Here is a 19570-nt window from a genome sequence, read left to right on the forward strand (position 1 = left end):
AACCTCTTCAATGGAAGCTATACATAAGCTTTAATAGCGGTTCGGCTCAACTGCTAGATACCCAATTTGGAGTCTAACATGCAGGTTTAAAAATGGTTACTGCATATTCAGATGCCCATGTCAAGTTCTATGAGTTACTGAATCCCTTGGGACGCAGAAGCTTGTTTATTAATATCACTTTCCAGTTCCAGCACTGGCAGATTACATACACTGGAGCTCCGATCTACACCCACGACCTTGTCTTCATTAATCCTTAACTCCTAGAATCATTTTTGTCTTCATTAATCCTTGTTCAACTCAACACCCACGGAAAGAAAATGAAGAATTCTATTTCAAAGTGAACAACCACGTAAAAGAACGTGAAGAATCCTATTTGGGTTTGCTCACCTCGTTAAACCAACGGTTGTTTTTTATTATTTGGGATTTTATTTATTTAAATGTTAAATAAATAAAGTTAACAAAGTTAGTTTTAAGTTAATTTAAAGGACATGCGTTAACATATTAGGAATGAGACACAAACGAGACATATTTTGGGGAGAGCAAATCTGGAGCCTTTCCAAACCGGTACTCAATTGTCCATCAAACACGTAAAGCCCATGAAAAAAATTTGGGCAAATTACAAATCCGATAAAAGAGAATAAACGACATCTGGAAGGGGTTTTAGCTTTCTTCCCCAGAAAACCGATCAGGGTTTAGCATTCTCTCCGCTCCTCCACGATCCATGGCGTCCATCATTTCCAGAACCGTAAACCATCTTCGCCACGTCAACCGCTCAGTGATCCGATCCGGATTGCCGATTCCACGGCCACCGCTCGCCGACTGTCTCCAAAATCGGCTTCCACTCCTCGGACAGGTTCGTCTCCTTCAACTCTCTTCTGCTAATACTCCGTTTGATTCTAGAGAAAAAGCAAGTAAAGATTCAAGATTTGGCGTTATTTATTTCCCTTTTGTTTCTCTGCCTCCAATCAGCTCGAGCTTATTTCATTTTCTGTATTTCGTTTTTTATTTTTTTTGTATTCGATTGGACCGCAGTCGTTGACGATTTATCAAAGATGTCTTTTTTCGACGACACCCAATACTACGTCGGAAAAGCAAGGAAGCCCAGATCCCAAAACCTCAGAAAATGCAAATTCTGGTAATTCCGGTAAATCTGGTGATTCTGGTGAAGGGAGCAAATCTGGGGAATCAAGTGAAAGTAGTAATGCTGGAAAATCTATTCGCGGAGGGGTAATCTTTACAATGGCCATATAACGATTTTTCTTAGTTATTTGAATGTGAAAATGTGATTGACATTTCGATTGATTTTGTTGGTGATTTTGCAGCCTGTTTCGTGGTTGAGTTTTCTGCTGCTGGTGGCGACTGGAGCCGGAATTGTACTCTATTACGATAAGGAAAAGAGACAACATATTGAAGGTAGACTACTATGGTGAGTTGGATTGTATGTGAGTTTTGCATGTGGGACTTGAATTCATGAGTCTGCAACTTTGTCAACGCTGCTCTTTAATCTTGCCCGTGTTGTATTTGATGCGTAACGAACACCTGTCATCAAGTTTTTATGCTATGCCAAATGGATTTTCCTGTCCAAAATAAGCTTTGTAGTTGTGTCATCAATCTACTGCCAATGCTGATATGAGGTTAGAGTAGCCTTTTGTTCTGTTCTCTCTAAGAATGCTTTCAGCTTTGACTCAGAAGACGATGGTTGTGTACTTAAAAGCTTAAATACTTAGTTTATGCACTTCAAGCCTTCGATAAGTATAACACTTTCCCGCCAGCTTGGTCAGTTCACTTGTAGATTAAGCTGCTTAATGTTGATTTAAGTCAGTGATAAATACTCATACATCTATATTAGGCACACAATACATGACTAAGCACACCCATGTCACCTATTAAATATGCCTTTTTGATTGAGTACTTCACTTTGTATTCTTGTTCATTTCGAATATTTATATCCGGTTAAATTCAGGGTAGAGCAAAATGTAATTAATGTTGTATCAACTCATTGCTTCTCTTGTTTTCTCTTAAGGCATCGAAGCTCAGTGCTTGTTTTTTCTCTTCTTTACTTCCTTTAAAATGACATTTGTTCTATTAATTGACTCTTTTTTTTTCTGCAGAAATATTTAAAGCGTCAAAGGAAGTAAAGCAGGGACCATCTGTGGGAAAAGCTGCCATTGGGGGTCCATTCAATCTTATCAACCATGATGGGAAGCGAGTAACTGAAAAAGATTTTTTGGGGAAATGGACATTGATGTACTTTGGTTTCACTCACTGCCCTGATATCTGCCCAGATGAGTTAGTAAAGCTAGCTGCTGCAGTTGATAAATTACGTAAGTCTTGCGTTTTTACGAGGGTCTACCCTTTTTTTTTTCTTCTCGCAGATAGTGCAAATCATAAAATCTCAATAGGCTTGATCTCTAGCTTTTATTCTCTGTATTCTCAAGCATGTGATGCCTGAAATTTTTTATGGTCTGTTGCGTGAGTTCAGAGAAAGATGCAGGGATTGAGATAGTACCCCTGTTCATATCCGTTGATCCTGAAAGAGATACCGTTGAGCAAGTCCGTGAATATGTGAAAGGTACATCTCAAGATTTTAGTGTGCACCATAGAGCTAGTAAGAATGACCATACATCACATAATGTAAGTTCTTAACCTGATGTTTTCTCAACTATCTCAGAGTTTCATCCAAAGCTGATGGGCTTAACCGGTAAACCGGATGAGATACGGAGTGTTGCTCGTGCATATCGTGTGTACTATATGAAGACAACAGAAGAAGATTCAGATTATCTTGTGGATCATTCCATAGTCATGTATGTATCAACGTTTTCTCGAGTGGAAGTTGAAAAATTAGTTGTTTGTGTCATTCCGATATTGAAATCAATGATTATTTTGTGCAGGTACTTGATGAGCCCCGAGATGGAATTCGTGAAATTTTTCGGGAAGAACAATGATGTCGATTCACTTGCTGAAGGTATAACAAAAGAGATAAGGCAGTACAAAAAATAGCGAATTGGTTTTCCTTTCATTGCAAGTGAATAACATTTGCATGGTTGCTTTTCAAAGTTACCTTATGAGGCGAAAGCTCGTTCCTCGTTTTCCTTTTTTGATAGTTGCCGTTATTTAAGTTGAGAGAATGTAACGAGGCGATTATATTTGAAAAACTGATTTCATTTTTCAATCCAAGACATTTCATGGAGTGACAATTTTCATTAAAGTTATCCGAATTTCAGATTTTACTTAGTATTACAGTTTAGTGGTATTCCTTCACTTTTAAAAGACAGGTTTTAGGTTCGATTCTTGCCAAAGACGAATTTGAACCACATTATTGCTAGCCTATTGTGAGGCTAAACTCGCTTTCACTATAACATGAGTATGAAAATTCACTTTTTAACACTCTCATGTGTTTAGTAACATGTATGGAATTAGAAAGTGCAATTTTCCCGTTGAAATTTGTAATCAAATACTTAACAATGAATAAAATACTTAATAACGAATCAATCATGAAGCCATTCAGGCCGGATTGTTCATGGTGCTGAATGATGCCCCCATGAGTCATGTTCCTATTCCATCACCAGTCAATGAAATCCGACCATGACACGATGAGTGCTGAAGAACAATGAAGCATATCGACAGCTTGCGCTCTATAAGCCTTTGTACGGTGACATCTTACATGGTTTTACATAAAACTAACTGCGACAGTAGAGTATTTAGGTGACATTGAAGCTAATTATTAAACTAACCCTAATTAACTTGGGTACAAAAACCACTTCTTATTTAACTAAGGCTATTATAGTCGGGTTTTCTCGCTGTTTGTAATTTTTGATTGAGCATATACATGTCCACCTCATTTCTCGACCCAGTTTGCCTTGTGATTGCGCGTCTTCTCCGGTGCCTGTCATCTCAGTTTCCATGATTATCATACTTTCACACAGGTACGGGGGCATAGATGCAACTTCCTCACCTGAAAAAATGTGTTTCTGTAAGATTTCCTACCAAAATACCTATTATTTGAACAAGAATCGCTATCCAGTCCTACCTCCGGTATCAGATTACTCTTCAAGAAGGGGTTAAAGCTGCACATGCCTTTGGGATTCACCTGTCGACTTCTTTTGGGATAATGGCCTTGCCGAGATAGACCTGTTGCATCTCGTCTCTCCAGATCTGCAAGCACAGTGATTGGTACGTCTCTTAGTTCTTTCAGTCTTCCCCAAGGCTTGTTTGTGTGGGCGTGTGTGTGTGTGTGAAAGAGAGAGAGAGAGAGAGAGATGAAGCATAGAACAAGCATGACTGGAAGAAATCTCAGAAAGTTCCACACCGTATCACGAAATTCCAACCGGATATGAGGCACATTTGTTCTGTGGATATCATTTCCATCTGGTCCTCTCTTGTAGTACTCTCTGCCGATCCAGTGCGACTGCACCACAAAATTTGATGACTTATGTTCATGTTCAACAGTAGAGAACTAATCGGACATATCATATGCCATTACAGAGAAATCATAGAAATAAAAACTTATCACAAACCAAGTGCAGATTGGGGAAACTAATATAAATGTGGTTCATACACTAAAGAAATCAATTGCACACTCAATTCTAGTATATCTAGTTAGATGTGGGAACTATAGATTATGTAAATTCAGTAGCGCAGTAACTTACCTTCAATGCATGTGAAAATCCTGATTGGTAGACCGAATTACGGGCAATTTCACATAGATCACATGAGCTCAATTTCCAAACCTGTGTAAAGGAAGAACTTATAAATAAATGGGTCTTTATAACCTTTAGAGAGAGAGAGAGAGAGAGAGAGAGCTTACAGAAGCAGCTATACTATATTCTTCCACCAAAGGCTCTTTTGTTAAGTGGATTTGGAGAGGATCATCGGTGGAGAGAGAAACATTAAGACCCCGTAAGAAAAACATAGGAAAAGGATTCCGATGGTAGTCCAAAAACAACGAATTGTTGCTCAGGGGTGACATAGCCAGACCAATCTGATGAGACAAACAACACATGGCAGCCAATAAAAAATCGCAAAAGATAAAGACGTTTATATAAAATAAGAAATTCTTCCTTACCTGGGATAAATAATACAGATATTGAAGTACAGGAGATTTTCTCAAATTGATTCCATGCGCAATATTAGTTGCGGTAAGAAAGGTTGCAGCAAGGTGGTCAATGTCACCAGCCTGAAAAATATTGAATAAATGACTTCGCATTATGTAATACTTGTGATCAAATAGAAAATATATCTTTTATTAAATACCTCCCCAGAATGTGGACGGAGATTGATTGTCGTCATGCCCTTAGATTCACGAAGCTGAAAACAAAAATCCAACAGTTCAGCACTTAATGCCAATTTATGACAAACTTATATGAAGTGTCATCACAATTACAAAGACTGAAAACGAGATAAGCAACCACTAAACATCGTAAAGAAACCTAATAACAACCAAAGTTCGTGGAATCTAAGCCCTGGTGTTGCAACCAAAGCAAACGAGACTGACAACATTGGAAAAAGAAAAGCAAAGAAGGATTTCCAATAAGCTATATGCTGCTCTAGTCACAAAGCTGTTCAAACTTGTATGGGGAATATAATTTAGGTAATAGAACACATAGTATGGCATAAAAATCTCTGGACTGCAGAATATGTACCTTGTTTAATGTGTAGAGATTAGCATAACAGTAGTACACGTAGTATGAAAATGCAGGATTGAATACATTGGTCCATTGTGCTGGCGTTGGCATGTGTTTTGTGGGGCGTCTTTCAGGTTTGCTTTCGTCATCCACCAAATCTAACCCCACAACCTGTAAGATCAAACATGTTTAACTCAAGCATTTATTTTGGAAATATATAAATGCTTCAAAAACGTGAAACGCACACACGAGAGAGAGAGAGAGAGAGAGAGAGAGAGAGAGAGAGAGAGAGAGATGTTTCAGGGGAAAAATTGTAGATTTTGACGAGATGGCAAACCTGTTTCAGGAAAACGTGCAACTGTGGATGGGAATCTGGATCTACAGTAACCTCAAACAGTGGAATAAAGATATTGTCGAGAATGTTCTGAAATGATGTTACAATTCCCATTTCCTTGTATATATTGTACAGCCGGGGCAGCTGGAAGAAGGAAAATACAAGAACCAAACGTATGAGTAGCATTCAAGACTTTTACCCGAAAAAAGTGCTTAAGTGGAACAGTACCATACAATCCCAAGATTCTTATAAATGTCACAGAGAACTGCAAATTTTGCGTTTTACCTGAATCAACCAAACAACATTCTCACTGTACAATTCATTGTTCACTATCCAACTAGCCATTTGGTCCCACTCACTCTGCTTCCTACCATATATCGATATCCTGTACTCAGCCATCTGCAGGAGAAAAATGGAACATCAGGCGAGGCTGATTATCCAAACATGCAGAAAGATAACCCAGACACACGATAAGGAGAGAGAAGGTTGAGGAAGTGGCCATTGGTTCCATATCAATGACATTGAACATTCAGACATGGCAAGGGAAAGATAACACAGAAACCTAAATCTTATCCACATATGCCTATGGTTAAATGAATTTAGATATAACTCATTGGGGAATCAAGAAATCACACAATTAAAAACGCCACTACAATGTGGAGTATTAATCTCATCTTAACAAGCATACTTGCAAAAGAAACAATTACAAAGAGAAGATAGAAACTAGAACAAGCATAAAAACCTATCTGCAACCTGGAGCAAGGAAGCACCTGATATTTACTGGCAGCAAGATCAGAAAACACTTGTTTTGTCAGCTCAGCAAGGAAACGTCCTATTCAAGAAGAGAGTATCAAATCCAACAATCTATACACTGATCAACAACAACAACAAAGCCTTTTCCCACTAAGTGGGGTCGGCTAATCTATACACTGATCAACGACTAAAAAACTAAGCTTCATCAAAACTGATTTGAAGTGGATAGAAACAATTACTCAAGCCCATGGCTTAAGAATCTAATTATTCACTATAACCCAGTAACCTTATAATAGTTGAGAAAACAAAAAACTATACCTTGAATAAGATTATCCTGCTTAAGGAAAATCTCCCGGAGCCTACTTTGACCACAGGGGTTGTACTTAAGATTAAACTTATCAAAACGATGAAACGTGCTCTTGTCAGCATGAACATCCAAAAGGTCAACATTTAGGTCGTACCTGTGGAAACAAATGTGAAAAGATATAACATCCTGTAGCTTAAAATATACATTAGAGATACATGAACAAGGATTGATAGTAGGACTCGAAATGCATCTTTTTATTAATTAAAATAGGCAAAAGAATACCCAGTCAAATCCAAACTCTCAAAAACCTCTTTCAAGGTCAAATAGGTTCCATCTCTAAATATTACAACCTGACAAGAAGCACAGAACTTGAGGTATTAGTGAAAATCATGCAATAACCATAACCAACATTATAATAAATCTCATTGAAACCAACAGTTGAGTGACCATATGCATAGCACCTTACAAACTTGATAGTTTGGAATGATTATCCACAGTTGACAGAAATAAATGGAAGAAAAAAAAAGAAAATCACTCGACAACATATCTACATAACAATTTCAAATTACCTCATCAGGCTCCTTCCTCAACTTTGATTTTATAAACCTCAAAAGATGTTTCTGGTTCATGCATGCTGAGTGATGAACATGTGTATCTACTTTTCTGACATTATAAAAGTCACGATGAGGAGCACTCTTCTGAGCCAGAAACTCCCTATCCGCATTAAGCATTAAGTGAAGATTGAATTTCTGAATGACAGACAAATACGAACATTGTCAAACAACTATTACTACTCCAGCATAGAAAGATCATTGGAAGGAATCTTAATGACTAATATTAATTATCAACACAAGTCTGTTTACTTGTTCCAGAAGATTCAGCCGATGATGGCATAAAGTTCTGATATTCCCTGCTGCTGTAACTCGGAGTATGTGATGTAGGTCAGTGAAAAAGGTGGTTGCATCAGCAACAGGAAAAAGTTCTTTTGCTGCAAAAGAGGAGGGAGGGTAAATGTGCATCAAGATCTCTACATAGGAAATTCATCATGAATAAAAATCCCTCAGATCTGACAAACAAAAAAAGAATACACAAAAACAGCCACTTACAGTCTTTATTTGGATACACATGAACAACCCCATCTTGCATTTCGAAATAATGCTGCCGAATAAAGGAGAAGGTTAATTGCACAACAGAAGAACACAGGTTTCCTGAGTTATAGCTTATAGACTAAATTAACAAGTAAAAACTCACATCAGACTTCCCCTCAGAAGTATAAGAAAATGGAGCTGGGTTAGGTTTTGGGGTACTTGGGTCTGATATAATTTCTTTCTCCCACGGAGCAACTGTCTCAGTGAATAAATATCTTTTTCGCAATTCGAGGCATTCTTGAAGAACCACATAGACCTCCGCTTCATCGCTAGATGGCACTTCTGAAAAAATTATAGACAAAGATAGAACCATGAAGATGACATCCTAACTCCCCAGTTTCAATATTACAATTTACAGTCAGCTTCTTAAAACCAGTTAAAAAACGCAATCAGTAACTAATTAAAACCAACAAATGGGAAGCGCAAATATGGTGTTCAGATTTTGACCATGAACATTTGTACAACCAGAATATGAGTGCTTCTTCAAACTGATATTGAAATTTAACAGAATTAATATATTACTAGCATTAATATATGAATATATTAATATATATGGGTTGGGATTCAGGGACACATGCTTTTGACACCCATTTTGTAGGGCCCACTTGGTAATGTATTTCAACGATCCAAACTGCCTATACTTTAGTACATTATTCATATAGATCATCCTTGCAAACTATAGAAAAATCCAAAACCATTAAGACATTCATTTGTAGTAAAGAAAATGGACAAATATGGTTCAACAAAGAAACACTAAATTTAATCCTACAGTCATGGTTTCGGATTTGGGTGATTTTGGGTAGACATGATCTTTGAGGTAAAACATAAAAGGTAGACGGTTGGATTGCTGAAATACATTATAGAGTGGGCCCCACAAAAACGTGTGTCAAAAACATGTGTCCCCGGATCCTAACACTATATAAAATATATATATATACGATTATTTGCATTAGTATCTATTTAATGAGCAGCAAAGAGTCATGTTCAATCATATACAGCAAGTCTATCCAAAACACTTCACGGGTACACATCTTTGTAAATATATGTGATAAGCTCATATTTATATATATTTTACATCAAATTCACTTCTCTTTTCTTAGTTAGTTCCTTATATTTTTGAGCTATTTACTTTGTTTTTGTGTTTTGTGGGATTTGTCAAGCAAAGAAAAGAAAAATAGCACAAGTAGGATTTTAAGTAACAAATTCATCAAAACTGCCTGTGCAGATCAGCTGACTTTGGAAGCAAGTTTCGAACAGCTCAGAATGAATTAGAGAATGAGCCTTATATGCTTGGAAAGCTACGGATGTCTATTTTCTGGAGCATTTCGCAGATTGTTAATATCATTTTTCTAGAAGAAGTTATGGCCATTTTAACACTGAAAGGTTTCCAAGACGCTGAGCAGTTTGTAACTGCATTGAAGGCAATAAATCCAATAAAACTAGCAGCCAAAACTGATGCAGCCAAGAACAAGTCAGCTGACACCTATTCAAATATCAGAGGAAATGGAATTAAAAATGAGGATTAAGAGGGAGTAATTGGCATAAAGTCTACCTAAAGTGTTACAATTGTTTTACCACATTTCCTCTCACTTATTGTCATCACTAAATGGCTATTAGTGGGTGAGTTAAGGAGAAGAAAATGATGCAGCAAGAATGGGTTTAAAAGCAGCATTGGGGAAGGAAGGAAGGGGGGAGGAGGCCTCGGTCGATTTCTTTCGGTTCTATCTTCTCAAACTCATGTCTTTCTTTTGGTTTAATTTGAGAACTATGTGTAACTAAATTTTTAGAAGTTAGGGGCTGTTTTGAAGCCCCGAATATGATTGCAATTTTGTTATGACATTTTGTTTGAATTACTTGTATGAATGGATGAAAATTGGTTCACTACTTGTCTCATTGATGAATTCTTTATTTGTTTTCTATGGATGCATACGTAGTAAGCATATCTAGGATTCTAATGCTATGAATATGTGTGTGCCTGCCCTTGTCGAATGAGGACCTACATATATTCTAGAGTAGTACTTGTTAATTGCGATTAACATGTGAACCAACTTCTAGGATAAGTAAGACAACGCCAGTACTTACGATGCCTTGTGATGACTCAAACTCTTTTCGTTCTTAATGATTTCTACTTGTTAAATCTATGAACACGACATTCTAGATTACATGCTAGGAACTAAGTTAAGTTGAAAACACCATTCTCTTAACATACTACGTAAGAAAGAGTAATAGGTTGAGTTCTAACATTGAGCCAACTTGAGCATCTTCATCTGGAAATAAAAGGAATTTGAATGAAACATAACATGTTTGCATGATTATTTGGTGGTGGATAGCAATTCCCCTAACTCGTTTTTCTTAATTTGTGAACTACTTAAAATTTGTTTCTATCCTGTTTTTGTTCGATTTAATTTAAATAGCAAATCAACTCCAAAAATCCCAAAAATTTGTGTGAGTGTAGCTTTGTGTGTCTAGTATCTGCATATAAAATTTCGTAGACTTTAGATAAGTATAAGTCGGTCTAATAATTATTTTTCGGTGGCTGGTCAGTAGGGACAACAACCCAGTTTTTGTGACATTTTAGGTAGTTAGATAAAACAATCTTCTGCGGGAAAGACCCTTATTTTCATATGCTACAATTGACAAATCTTAGTGCTAATAAGGAAAATCAATAGGACATTTGTGTGCTACTTTGTGGTGTGCTTTTAATCCTATCAATATGCATGAAATAAATAAATAAATAAACAAACAAATCAACCAAAAATGTGAATATCTAGGGACGAGAGAGTTCATACCAATTGGAGTAATTTTAAGTCGTGCAAAAGTCTCTTGTTCTGGCTCTTTCCTCAGGATATCAGCGGTAATTGGATCAGGCTGGACACCGTGCAGGTCACCAGATACACTATGGGACCTAATCATACTTGTAGGAGCTATAGGTATTTGCTCTCCATTGGCATTAACATGGTTCGGTAAATTTTCATATATTATCTTACCATCTGGCCCCTGCAAGTGATGTCAAAATAGTCCAAAGATCTGTAAGAAAGTTTAGAGAATAACAGAAATCAATATAAATATTTCACCTGAAAAATAAACTTTCGCTGGATTGTGTGATAATGATGTGTGGCCAAAAGTTATGTCCAACAACAGCATGTCAATTTAGAGCAAGTAAGATTATGGACGCTTGCACCGCCTCAGACAGATACAATGCACAGAAGCTGAATAAACTCACCTCCGTGCCAAGTTTAGAATTGTCAGTCATGTTGTCTTCATCATCTGATCCTTCTACACTCTCAAAGGCACTTGCACTTGCAACTGGAGACTTGGGAGAAATTGGTCGGATAAGACTACCGGTTCTCTTAACTGAATTCGCAAGCTCAGTAGATTTCCCTGAAAAAGAAGACTCTGTACTTAACAGCATAGAAAACTGGCACCTATCTCATTGGTTTGTTCATAACAACAATTTGAGGATGACAGAAAGTAACCTTGAGATCTTACTCGAAGGCAAGAAATCAAATCAGAGGTTAAATGGAAACTCATGAAACACTAGGCATTTAAACACTTCATATTATATCCCGTCCTGTTAACAATATCAAGCATAAACAAATTTACATCGTAAAAGAAAATATCTCCTTACTACTTGCATTAATTTCATACTAAGTTCTTTGCCATCGTGTCCCAGCCAATAGTGCCACCTAAGGTGTGCTAAGATGAAATTTAAAATCCATTTGCCGGTCTGCACATGGGTAACATATGCTTGAAAAATTTGTCTCATCGCATTTGGGTCGTGTATAGCTAATTTGTCTCTTTGGATTTGTGTCATATATTGTAAATTTGTTGCATCCAATTTGTGTCGTGCATATTGTAGTATCTTTCCTTGTCGTCATTCGATGGTTAAAGATTTGCACAATCACAACAAACCATCAATTCCTTTTCTTTGTTTCTTTGTTCATGGCCCATTCAAGTAATTCGGCAGTGGCTTTCAACAACGAAGTTCTCAGACCAAAAGACACAAAGTTGTAGTTTTGTTTTTGTTTTATCCATTGCTTAGGCTCAAGAAATGAAAGTAAATGTGTGTCCTTCCTATGCTTCTCCACATAAAGATACACCATTTATGGGAAAACCTATTAGCATTTCAAGTAGTACAAAAATTATATTACCAAATACCAACACACAGTAATTTAGAAGGAGTAATTAAGGCATTGATAATCTAATGAAAAACTATATAACAAGTCTAAGTGATGAAGCCAGTCCAAACACGACGTCGTACCGTTACTGCTATACGTATCAAATTGAAAGTCAGAAATTAAAGCGAAATTGATCACTCTGGTGTCAAGTTCAGCTGAGCCATACCTTCCGGGAGAGTGTGCAGCCTCGGCAACCCGGCCGGAATACCGTCGACGGGTAGAAATCCGTTGCGCCTATGATCATCACCGTCAATCCCTCCAGAAATCGCCGTCACGTCCGGTAAAGACGCCGCGTTTCGCCGGTAATATCCGTTTCCCTTGCGCCGCGCGTGACTCCTACGCTTCTTCATGTTCTGCGGCGAGTCGCCACCGCCACCGCCGTCGGAGTCACCCTCCCTCTCCTTCTCCACCGTCTTGGCGAACTCCAAAAGCTGAGTTAGGGTTTTGCGGTGCATGTAATAGGCCGACGCAGCCACCACCGAAGCTCCAACCAGAGCCGCCATGGCCAAATGTAGCGCGTACGACTCCATATCTCTCGCTCACGCTTCCGCCCTGCCGAGGACAGGGAATCAGGAGAGAGAAAATGTCTGTCCGATTGGATTGTGCGAGTTCTAGAGAGAGAAAACAAAACCCTACTGAAAGAGCTGAGGCGAGCAGAGAGAGAGAACAGGGATAGTGCACTCGGCTTGTATTCGGGACAAGCGAGACTTGCGTCAGTATTTATGAGAGAAGGTGAGAGGAGAAGAGAACATATTCCCTCAGTTGTTTTAAATTAAACGGCGGTGACAGTGTTAGTAGAAAGTTTATTTAAATAATTAGGAAAATGTTGAGTGCTTTGCTGCTTTTTATCGCCGCTTTTGCAGATTAATTTTAAATAATTATTATTTGGTTTTTGTTTATTTGCTTGTTGCAAAGGGTTCAAATCTGAGTTTTTTTTTAATTAAACGATGTATTTACAAAAAATGATGCGGATTAAGATTAATTATAAAATGGTTTACTTAGAATAATTTGGTATCGAAATCGCTTGCTAAACTATGAACGATCAACTAAAGATGAAGAAAAATATTATTGCAATGTGGCCATAAATCTAAGATCTCCGCTTTGACTTGAGTTTAGGAAAATTGATTAAAACAGAGCGATCCATCTTCCATACCTTCTTCCCTCGTAATTTAGATAAATTTATTATCATTATTTTTATATTTTTTAAAATAAAGAAATAATAAAAAAAAATTGATCAATCGATATTATCTTCATTGTGGGGATAGGATGGGCTTAGCCTTATAATGTGCTAGTAATAATGTGGTTCGAATTTGTCTTTGATGCGAATCATACATAAAATCTCTCTTCTACTAATAAATAAGAATACCAATAAATCGTAATACAGAAAAACAATTGTAAATTAAAAATAGGGTTAAGTGGTTGTTGATTATTTGTTTTGTTTTTATGTGTAATTTTGGATTTAATTAATTGAGAGTGGGGTGGAGCCGGGGGCCCCAATGTGGGTTTTGATAGGGAAGACAGAGCAGAGCAGCATTTCGTGTACAGCGCAGTGTGGATTGTTGAGTCACTTTCATTATCCATATGAATATTATGAGATGCCACATATGCTTTTTGGGGGATTTTCTGGCCACGTGTTAAAAGAGGAAACAAAAGCTCATTCATTTGTGTTCCATTTTAAGTAAGTGAATTATGCTCTGAGAAACCAGCTTAACTCATGTTTTTTTTTTTTTCAAGTATTTTGGAGTAACGTTTTAATGTGATTGTCACATCGCTGCACGTTTTTAGTTTATTAATTCTTTAGTGTAACGTCGCATTGTTATATATTTTTGTTAATTCATTTATATTATAACACGTGAGTTTGTAGTATTATGATTAATGTGACTATAATGTTAAAAATACTTCCGAATTTTAGGTTCTTTTTCTTTTGGGATCTGGCTACAATACACAAGTACATAGTATTATAATCATCAAACGGTCAAATATATTATAATAACATTCAAGGAGTATGTTGACCGTCTGATGATGATACTGTTAGGTACTTGTATCATTTTGATGTTTGGATTATTAGCCTTTTCTGTAAAAATAAAAAATTTAAAAAAAAGGTAAGCAGGGATGAAAAGGATGGAACTCATTTAGGGCAAATATATGATGAAAACGGCAGAACTTAATTAGGTGTAAAGCCTATGGTTATTTAACAAAATAAATTGGAGTTAGCTATTAAATTTAATGTGCCATGTCTTTGGTCGTTAGATTATGAGAATAGTTGAAATATAGCAAAATGCGAATAAATGCACGAAACTTAAATGTAGAGATTCATGATCCCCTGTTTTTTTGTTTCTAGCTTTGAACTGTGAAGAAGGGAAATGGAAAATAAATAAAGTAAAATGAGATTTTGTATCCCAAAATAAAGCTCTTTTAATTAAAGTAATGATTTGGATGTATAATTTTCTTTTTTTTTGTTAAGTTAAAAGTTTTTCATAAATTGATTTGGTTTGAGGAGCATCTATTGATTTGGTTTTGCAAAACTTCTGATGCAATCATAGATCTTATCTTGAGGATAATACAACTTTGTAATTTGTTGGTACGAGACGTTCTTTTTTTCTTTGATCAGGTTAAAATCATGACAAGGTTTTTATCGAGACTCATTTAAATGTACTCTGTCATCCAATGTGTATGTATTATTTTCAACATATCAATGAATATCCTTCTTGCTCTAAATAAAAAATGTTATTAATACATTAGTATCCCTTAAGCTTAGACATAGTCTGACATAGACAATAGCCCATCTTGGATAATCGACTCATTGATGTGATCGTATTAGGCGATTACCACTATTTCCAGTCATTTTCTCAAATACTGTTAATATCCAATTAAATTCGATCGGAAAACAAAAAGGAAAAAAGAATTATTCAGGAAGCAAATTCATATTCGACCAGAATAAAGGAAGCAAATCATATGTTGATTGAAGTTGATCATGCTTTCTTGCAACATGACCTCTTATGTACATATATTATACTCTTAATTACTTAAGCAACAAAACATTTGTACTCGTAAACAATTTTGTTGAAGGAATCATAATGTATGATTGTCGAGTTAACTGACCATGTATTAACCTGATAGATTCACAATTAACTTTAAAAATGTCAATTAATGATTGCTAAGATCTGTTGTAGCACAAATCACAATAACGTCAATGATTAGTTTCCAACTCGTTTATGCAAACGTGGATAGCTAAAGGGTATGTTTAACAACAAAAAATAACAACATAAACAGAAGACTCAACGATTTGATTGAGGAGGCTCATCTCACATGCCTATAAATAGAACAAGAAGCCTTCAAGCTAAGGACCTTCGTTAAATTATTATCTCTGCGATTAAAGACTCAAGTGATCCTTCAAGAAACTCATCTGTTTTTCAGCACAACCCAAGTTGTTATTTAGCAAAATCTCTCAACTCTTCAGCTACAATCTCAAACTTTCTTCAAAGCAAATCCAACCTACGATCCTTGAGATCTGAAACTCTTATTGCTCTGCTACCATGTAGTATGATTCGGTTGATGAGCATTCCAACCAACCCAGATCACCTCCTTGAGGTAATGTTTACTCTCGAGTCCAACTCGATACCAACAATATCGATGGACTCATCTAGCATTATCCTGCCCTCCAAGGCTTGAATTTTGCTAGAATTTTACTGCTTTCTTTATATTTGAGGTCCATTTACTTTTTAGTCATGTAAATTAGCTTATCAGCCCATGAATCTTTCTTTTCAACGTTAGTAATCTTGATTTCATCATGAAATTATTACATTCCAGTTTCCTACTTTCATTATTGTCGTATTCTATATAACTCTACACAAACATTGTTGGTTGGTAGCCTCCAATAGTGGGCACATACTCTCTCTCTCTCTCTCTCTCTCGCCATCTTGTGGCATTGGGACAGAAAGCCACCCTCGAAGCAAATCACGTGTTGAACCCAAGTCAAACTCTATCCGAGTTTTGACACCAAAATTTATTAATTAAGTGTTTGGGTTGGAACTTAAACTTTGGGCTTAGAAGGGAGTTGGCCCAAAAAGAGAAGGAAAAGCCCAAAGCTTAGCCCAGACCTAGAAAGCAGAAAGGGCCTTTCCCGACTAGGTGCAGATCATTTGCACCACTTGCTCACCTACCCAAGGGACAAGTGGTATAGACCAGCCAGCTAATTAGCCCAAAAGTATTTTATGATGGCAGTACAAGTAAATAGCTGATGAGTCACTATCCTTCAAACTACATTCGAGCAAGATTATTGCTACAGGAGGCCAAGCCAAGGTGGCTATAAAAGGAGAATGAGAAGTTAGAATCAAAGACACTCAAACAAACAAACAAAAGCACAAACTCTGCTTAAAGCCAGATTTGCCTTCAAAACGAAGCTGTAGTCAGCCCAAGCCTTCATCCCTTTCGGGACAAACCCTTTGTAATAGCTCTGCTACCCTGTTCAACGCCTGATGTAGTATCGATTTTCTTTCTGCAAACTCACTTCCCAACCCCTTTTTCTAAGCTTTCACACCTTCTGTTAACCTACAAAGATAGGAAGTTGTAAGACGATCGGCCTTGCCCGACCTTCTTTGTTTTTTGTCTTTTCATTCATTAGCCTAGCAATATGTTGTATACTTCAAGTTGTATCCAAGTTATTTCTAGTAATATGGCTATTAAAAGACTCTCTCAGCGCTTGAATCCGATTTGAATATGTATTCACAATTCAAGCCAGATCTAAGTTCTAAGCCTTCGAGCATATAAGATTTGATCACCCTAAAAAGTCTTTGGCCTCAAGGCATAAAAAAGAACATGATGTGGACTTAACCCATCCACGACAAGCTTTGATAAACAAGAAGTCCAAAGTTACTTGGGGCGCAAGTAATCGACCTGCCACTTAGTTTTATTTCTATTATATTATGTTGACCATATAACATTCGAGTACGGGATGGATTCTGATGGGAAGCCTCAAGGCCTATTCAAGGCCCCACAAAGGCACCTATTTGGATTCATCCTATTTCTCGGGCAAGAACATTGAGTATAGAAGGGGTTCTGATGGGAAGCCTCAAAGCCTATTCAAGGCCCCACAAAGGCACATATTTGGATTCATTCTGCTCTTTGAACTCAGGTAATCAGAAGTATGATGGTTATAAGACCCATATAAACCAACAAAAGGAACCTTATGTGTTTGAGTACTAAGTTAGTTATTTATGGGAAGCCTCAAGGCCTACATCTAAGGCCCCACGAAGGCACCTGTCAATAACTAACATAGCCTCTCGAATATATAGATAATTAAAACTCAAACATTCGTTCTACATCTGCCATGCTGAAGATGGTAGTGGCACGCCTGAGCAATTCAAAGTTAATCTTGATCGTGAGCCTCAAGGCCTATACCTAAGGTCTCACAAAGGCACCTTTCAAAGTTAACTCTGTCTTTCTCTTTCAGCCTTACCCGACAAGCCTTGCCCAACAGGCTTTGCCCGACAAGCTCGCCAGTAAAGCAGAAGCCCGACAGAAAGCATCAACCGGCGCCAACCTCTCGGGGAGTTGTGTGCTCGTCGGCCAAGAAGCATTCCCCACGGAAATTCCCGCCACGAACATTAAGACCACAAATTCAAAGGCATAATAATTTCACTTAAGTTTACATTGTCAAATGATTATTGATATTTTTCACAAAATAATTAAAGAAAGCTGCTACGTACTGGTCCAAAATAACTATTTTACAGTTCAAACATATAAAAATGCAAAGAAGAAAGCACACTTGGAGAAGTGCATAATCACTTTCTTAAAATATCAATAACAGCTTTTAACATAACATATTATATTCTCATAAATTAAATTTATGGAAGGTATTGTAATCTCTTTTGCTCATAGAATCATTCATCGATGTGTCATCCACTTTGCAAGTTAAATTTTACTAAACCTTTTTAAGTTTTTGTTTTTTAGTATAGAAACCTTTTGAAGTTGTTTTTTCTTTTTTGAAAACTACCTATTGAAGTTGTTTAACTCTAAAAAGTACCATTAGAAAGGTGAAAAAGTAGATTAATGGATAATCAAACAATAATTAAGATAATGTAGAAAGGAGATTGAGTTGAGAATAACTAAAGAAACAACTTTTGAAGTTGTTTTTTAGTCGGTATCTATTATATTTGTTATTTACTGATGTTTAAAAGAGATAGATCTTACTACTTAGTACTACAATATAGTAATATTCCTCCTTACTGGTAAGTGAGAGGTCTTAGATTCGGTTCTCGCTAAGACGAATTTGAACCATATTATTCTTAACCAATTATGAAACTTAGCCCACTCCCTTATATTTTTAGTGTAGATAACATTGTTTGTTTGAATAAAGAAGACAAGAGATAGATCTTTAAATAATTTTCACTCCCTTTCACCTAGTAGATACGTGAGTAAAATACAAAGAATGAGCCAAGAAAATACAGAAAACAAATAAATACAAAGAAGCTTAGGTGATGATATATATCTCTGTTTGCTTCAATTTTTTAACTATTTTTTATATTTTATTTTAGGTAATAGACAAAGATAACTCATCCGGATTTGCAAGTGACCCTTTATCACAATAGTGAAAAGGTGTTGAGCCTTTCAATGCCGGCATGGGTTCAAACTCCGTCGTTAGCCACTCTAACATCTAATCTAATAAAATCTATGGTCAATTAGTACTACGGTCTAGTGAGATTCCTCTTCACTTGTAAGTGAGAGGTCTTAAGTTTGATTCTCGCCAAAGGCAAATTTGGACCACATTATTGCTAATCTCTTGTGAGGCTGAGCGCACTTCCTCCTCCTTAGACCATCTCCAACTCTTGGGGATAAAACTTAAAAATCTAAGCCATAAACTTTTAAGTCATAACTCAAAAACTACTTTTCTCCTCCAACTTTTATGGTTTAAAATTTTAGCCCGAAATTATTAAATAATGATTTTAGCCTAATTTTTTCTTTTTGATAACTTTTTTGAAAATAAAATATATGTAGATAATCCTAATTTATTTTTATGAAAAATTTAATCTAAAAATATTTAAATTCTGATAAATAATTAAAAATCATACAAATACATAGGTATTTATAAAGTTTTAAATTAAATTTGATTTCTAGACGTTAGATTTATTTTAGGCTGTCAAATTTTTTTTTAACATTAGATTTGATTTCTTTTGATTAAAGTTGTTAGATTATAAGTAACAAACATAAAAAGTTTTGAAATATGA

At 36.4% G+C, this 19570-nt stretch overlaps 2 protein-coding genes across 3 annotated transcripts; one reads left to right on the forward strand and one right to left on the reverse strand.

Moving 5' to 3' along the window:
- Positions 1–545: 545 nt before the first annotated feature.
- Positions 546–3190, forward strand: LOC103426017 (protein SCO1 homolog 1, mitochondrial). The gene is made up of 7 exons (XM_008364112.4): positions 546–853; positions 1033–1227; positions 1323–1413; positions 2112–2324; positions 2483–2572; positions 2672–2804; positions 2892–3190. The coding sequence occupies exons 1-7, from the start codon at positions 722–724 to the stop codon at positions 2998–3000; spliced, it is 963 nt and encodes a 320-aa protein (XP_008362334.1). The 5' UTR covers positions 546–721; the 3' UTR covers positions 3001–3190.
- A 247-nt stretch (positions 3191–3437) lies between these two features.
- Positions 3438–13128, reverse strand: LOC103426006 (AMP deaminase). Of its 2 annotated transcripts, none has more exons than XR_011580142.1 (20): positions 12511–13128; positions 11390–11547; positions 10956–11163; positions 8270–8448; positions 8125–8176; positions 7882–8006; positions 7588–7767; positions 7301–7368; positions 7030–7172; positions 6729–6790; positions 6244–6357; positions 5962–6102; positions 5643–5795; positions 5254–5307; positions 5066–5176; positions 4808–4981; positions 4650–4730; positions 4310–4408; positions 4031–4155; positions 3438–3955 (listed from the first exon to the last, which is right to left on the reverse strand). XR_011580142.1 is itself a non-coding variant. In XM_070820670.1 (20 exons), the coding sequence occupies exons 1-19, from the start codon at positions 12872–12874 to the stop codon at positions 4087–4089; spliced, it is 2535 nt and encodes an 844-aa protein (XP_070676771.1). In that variant the 5' UTR covers positions 12875–13125; the 3' UTR covers positions 3438–3955; positions 4078–4086. The 2 variants fall into 2 exon arrangements, 1 of the variants encoding a protein (XP_070676771.1); XM_070820670.1 differs by having other exon boundaries at positions 4078–4155; positions 12511–13125.
- Between the last annotated feature and the right edge of the window lie 6442 nt (positions 13129–19570).

This window comes from Malus domestica, chromosome 04 (assembly GCF_042453785.1).
Source record: "Malus domestica chromosome 04, GDT2T_hap1".
Taxonomy (NCBI): Eukaryota; Viridiplantae; Streptophyta; class Magnoliopsida; order Rosales; family Rosaceae; genus Malus; species Malus domestica.

Bases quoted from the DNA above. Each gene is read 5' to 3' on its own strand.
- LOC103426017 (XM_008364112.4), top strand. From the start codon at position 722: ATGGCGTCCATCATTTCCAGAACCGTAAACCATCTTCGCCACGTCAAC. The intron at 854-1,032 runs GTTCGTCTCCTT...ATTGGACCGCAG, and splicing joins GGCTTCCACTCCTCGGACAG to TCGTTGACGATTTATCAAAG. The intron at 1,414-2,111 runs GTAGACTACTAT...TTTTTTCTGCAG, and splicing joins AAAGAGACAACATATTGAAG to AAATATTTAAAGCGTCAAAG.
- LOC103426006 (XM_070820670.1), bottom strand. From the start codon at position 12,874: ATGGAGTCGTACGCGCTACATTTGGCCATGGCGGCTCTGGTTGGAGCT. The intron at 8,449-10,955 runs GTATGAACTCTC...TAATTTTTTCAG, and splicing joins ACTTAAAATTACTCCAATTG to AAGTGCCATCTAGCGATGAA. The intron at 5,796-5,961 runs GTTTGCCATCTC...TTGATCTTACAG, and splicing joins TGCACGTTTTCCTGAAACAG to GTTGTGGGGTTAGATTTGGT.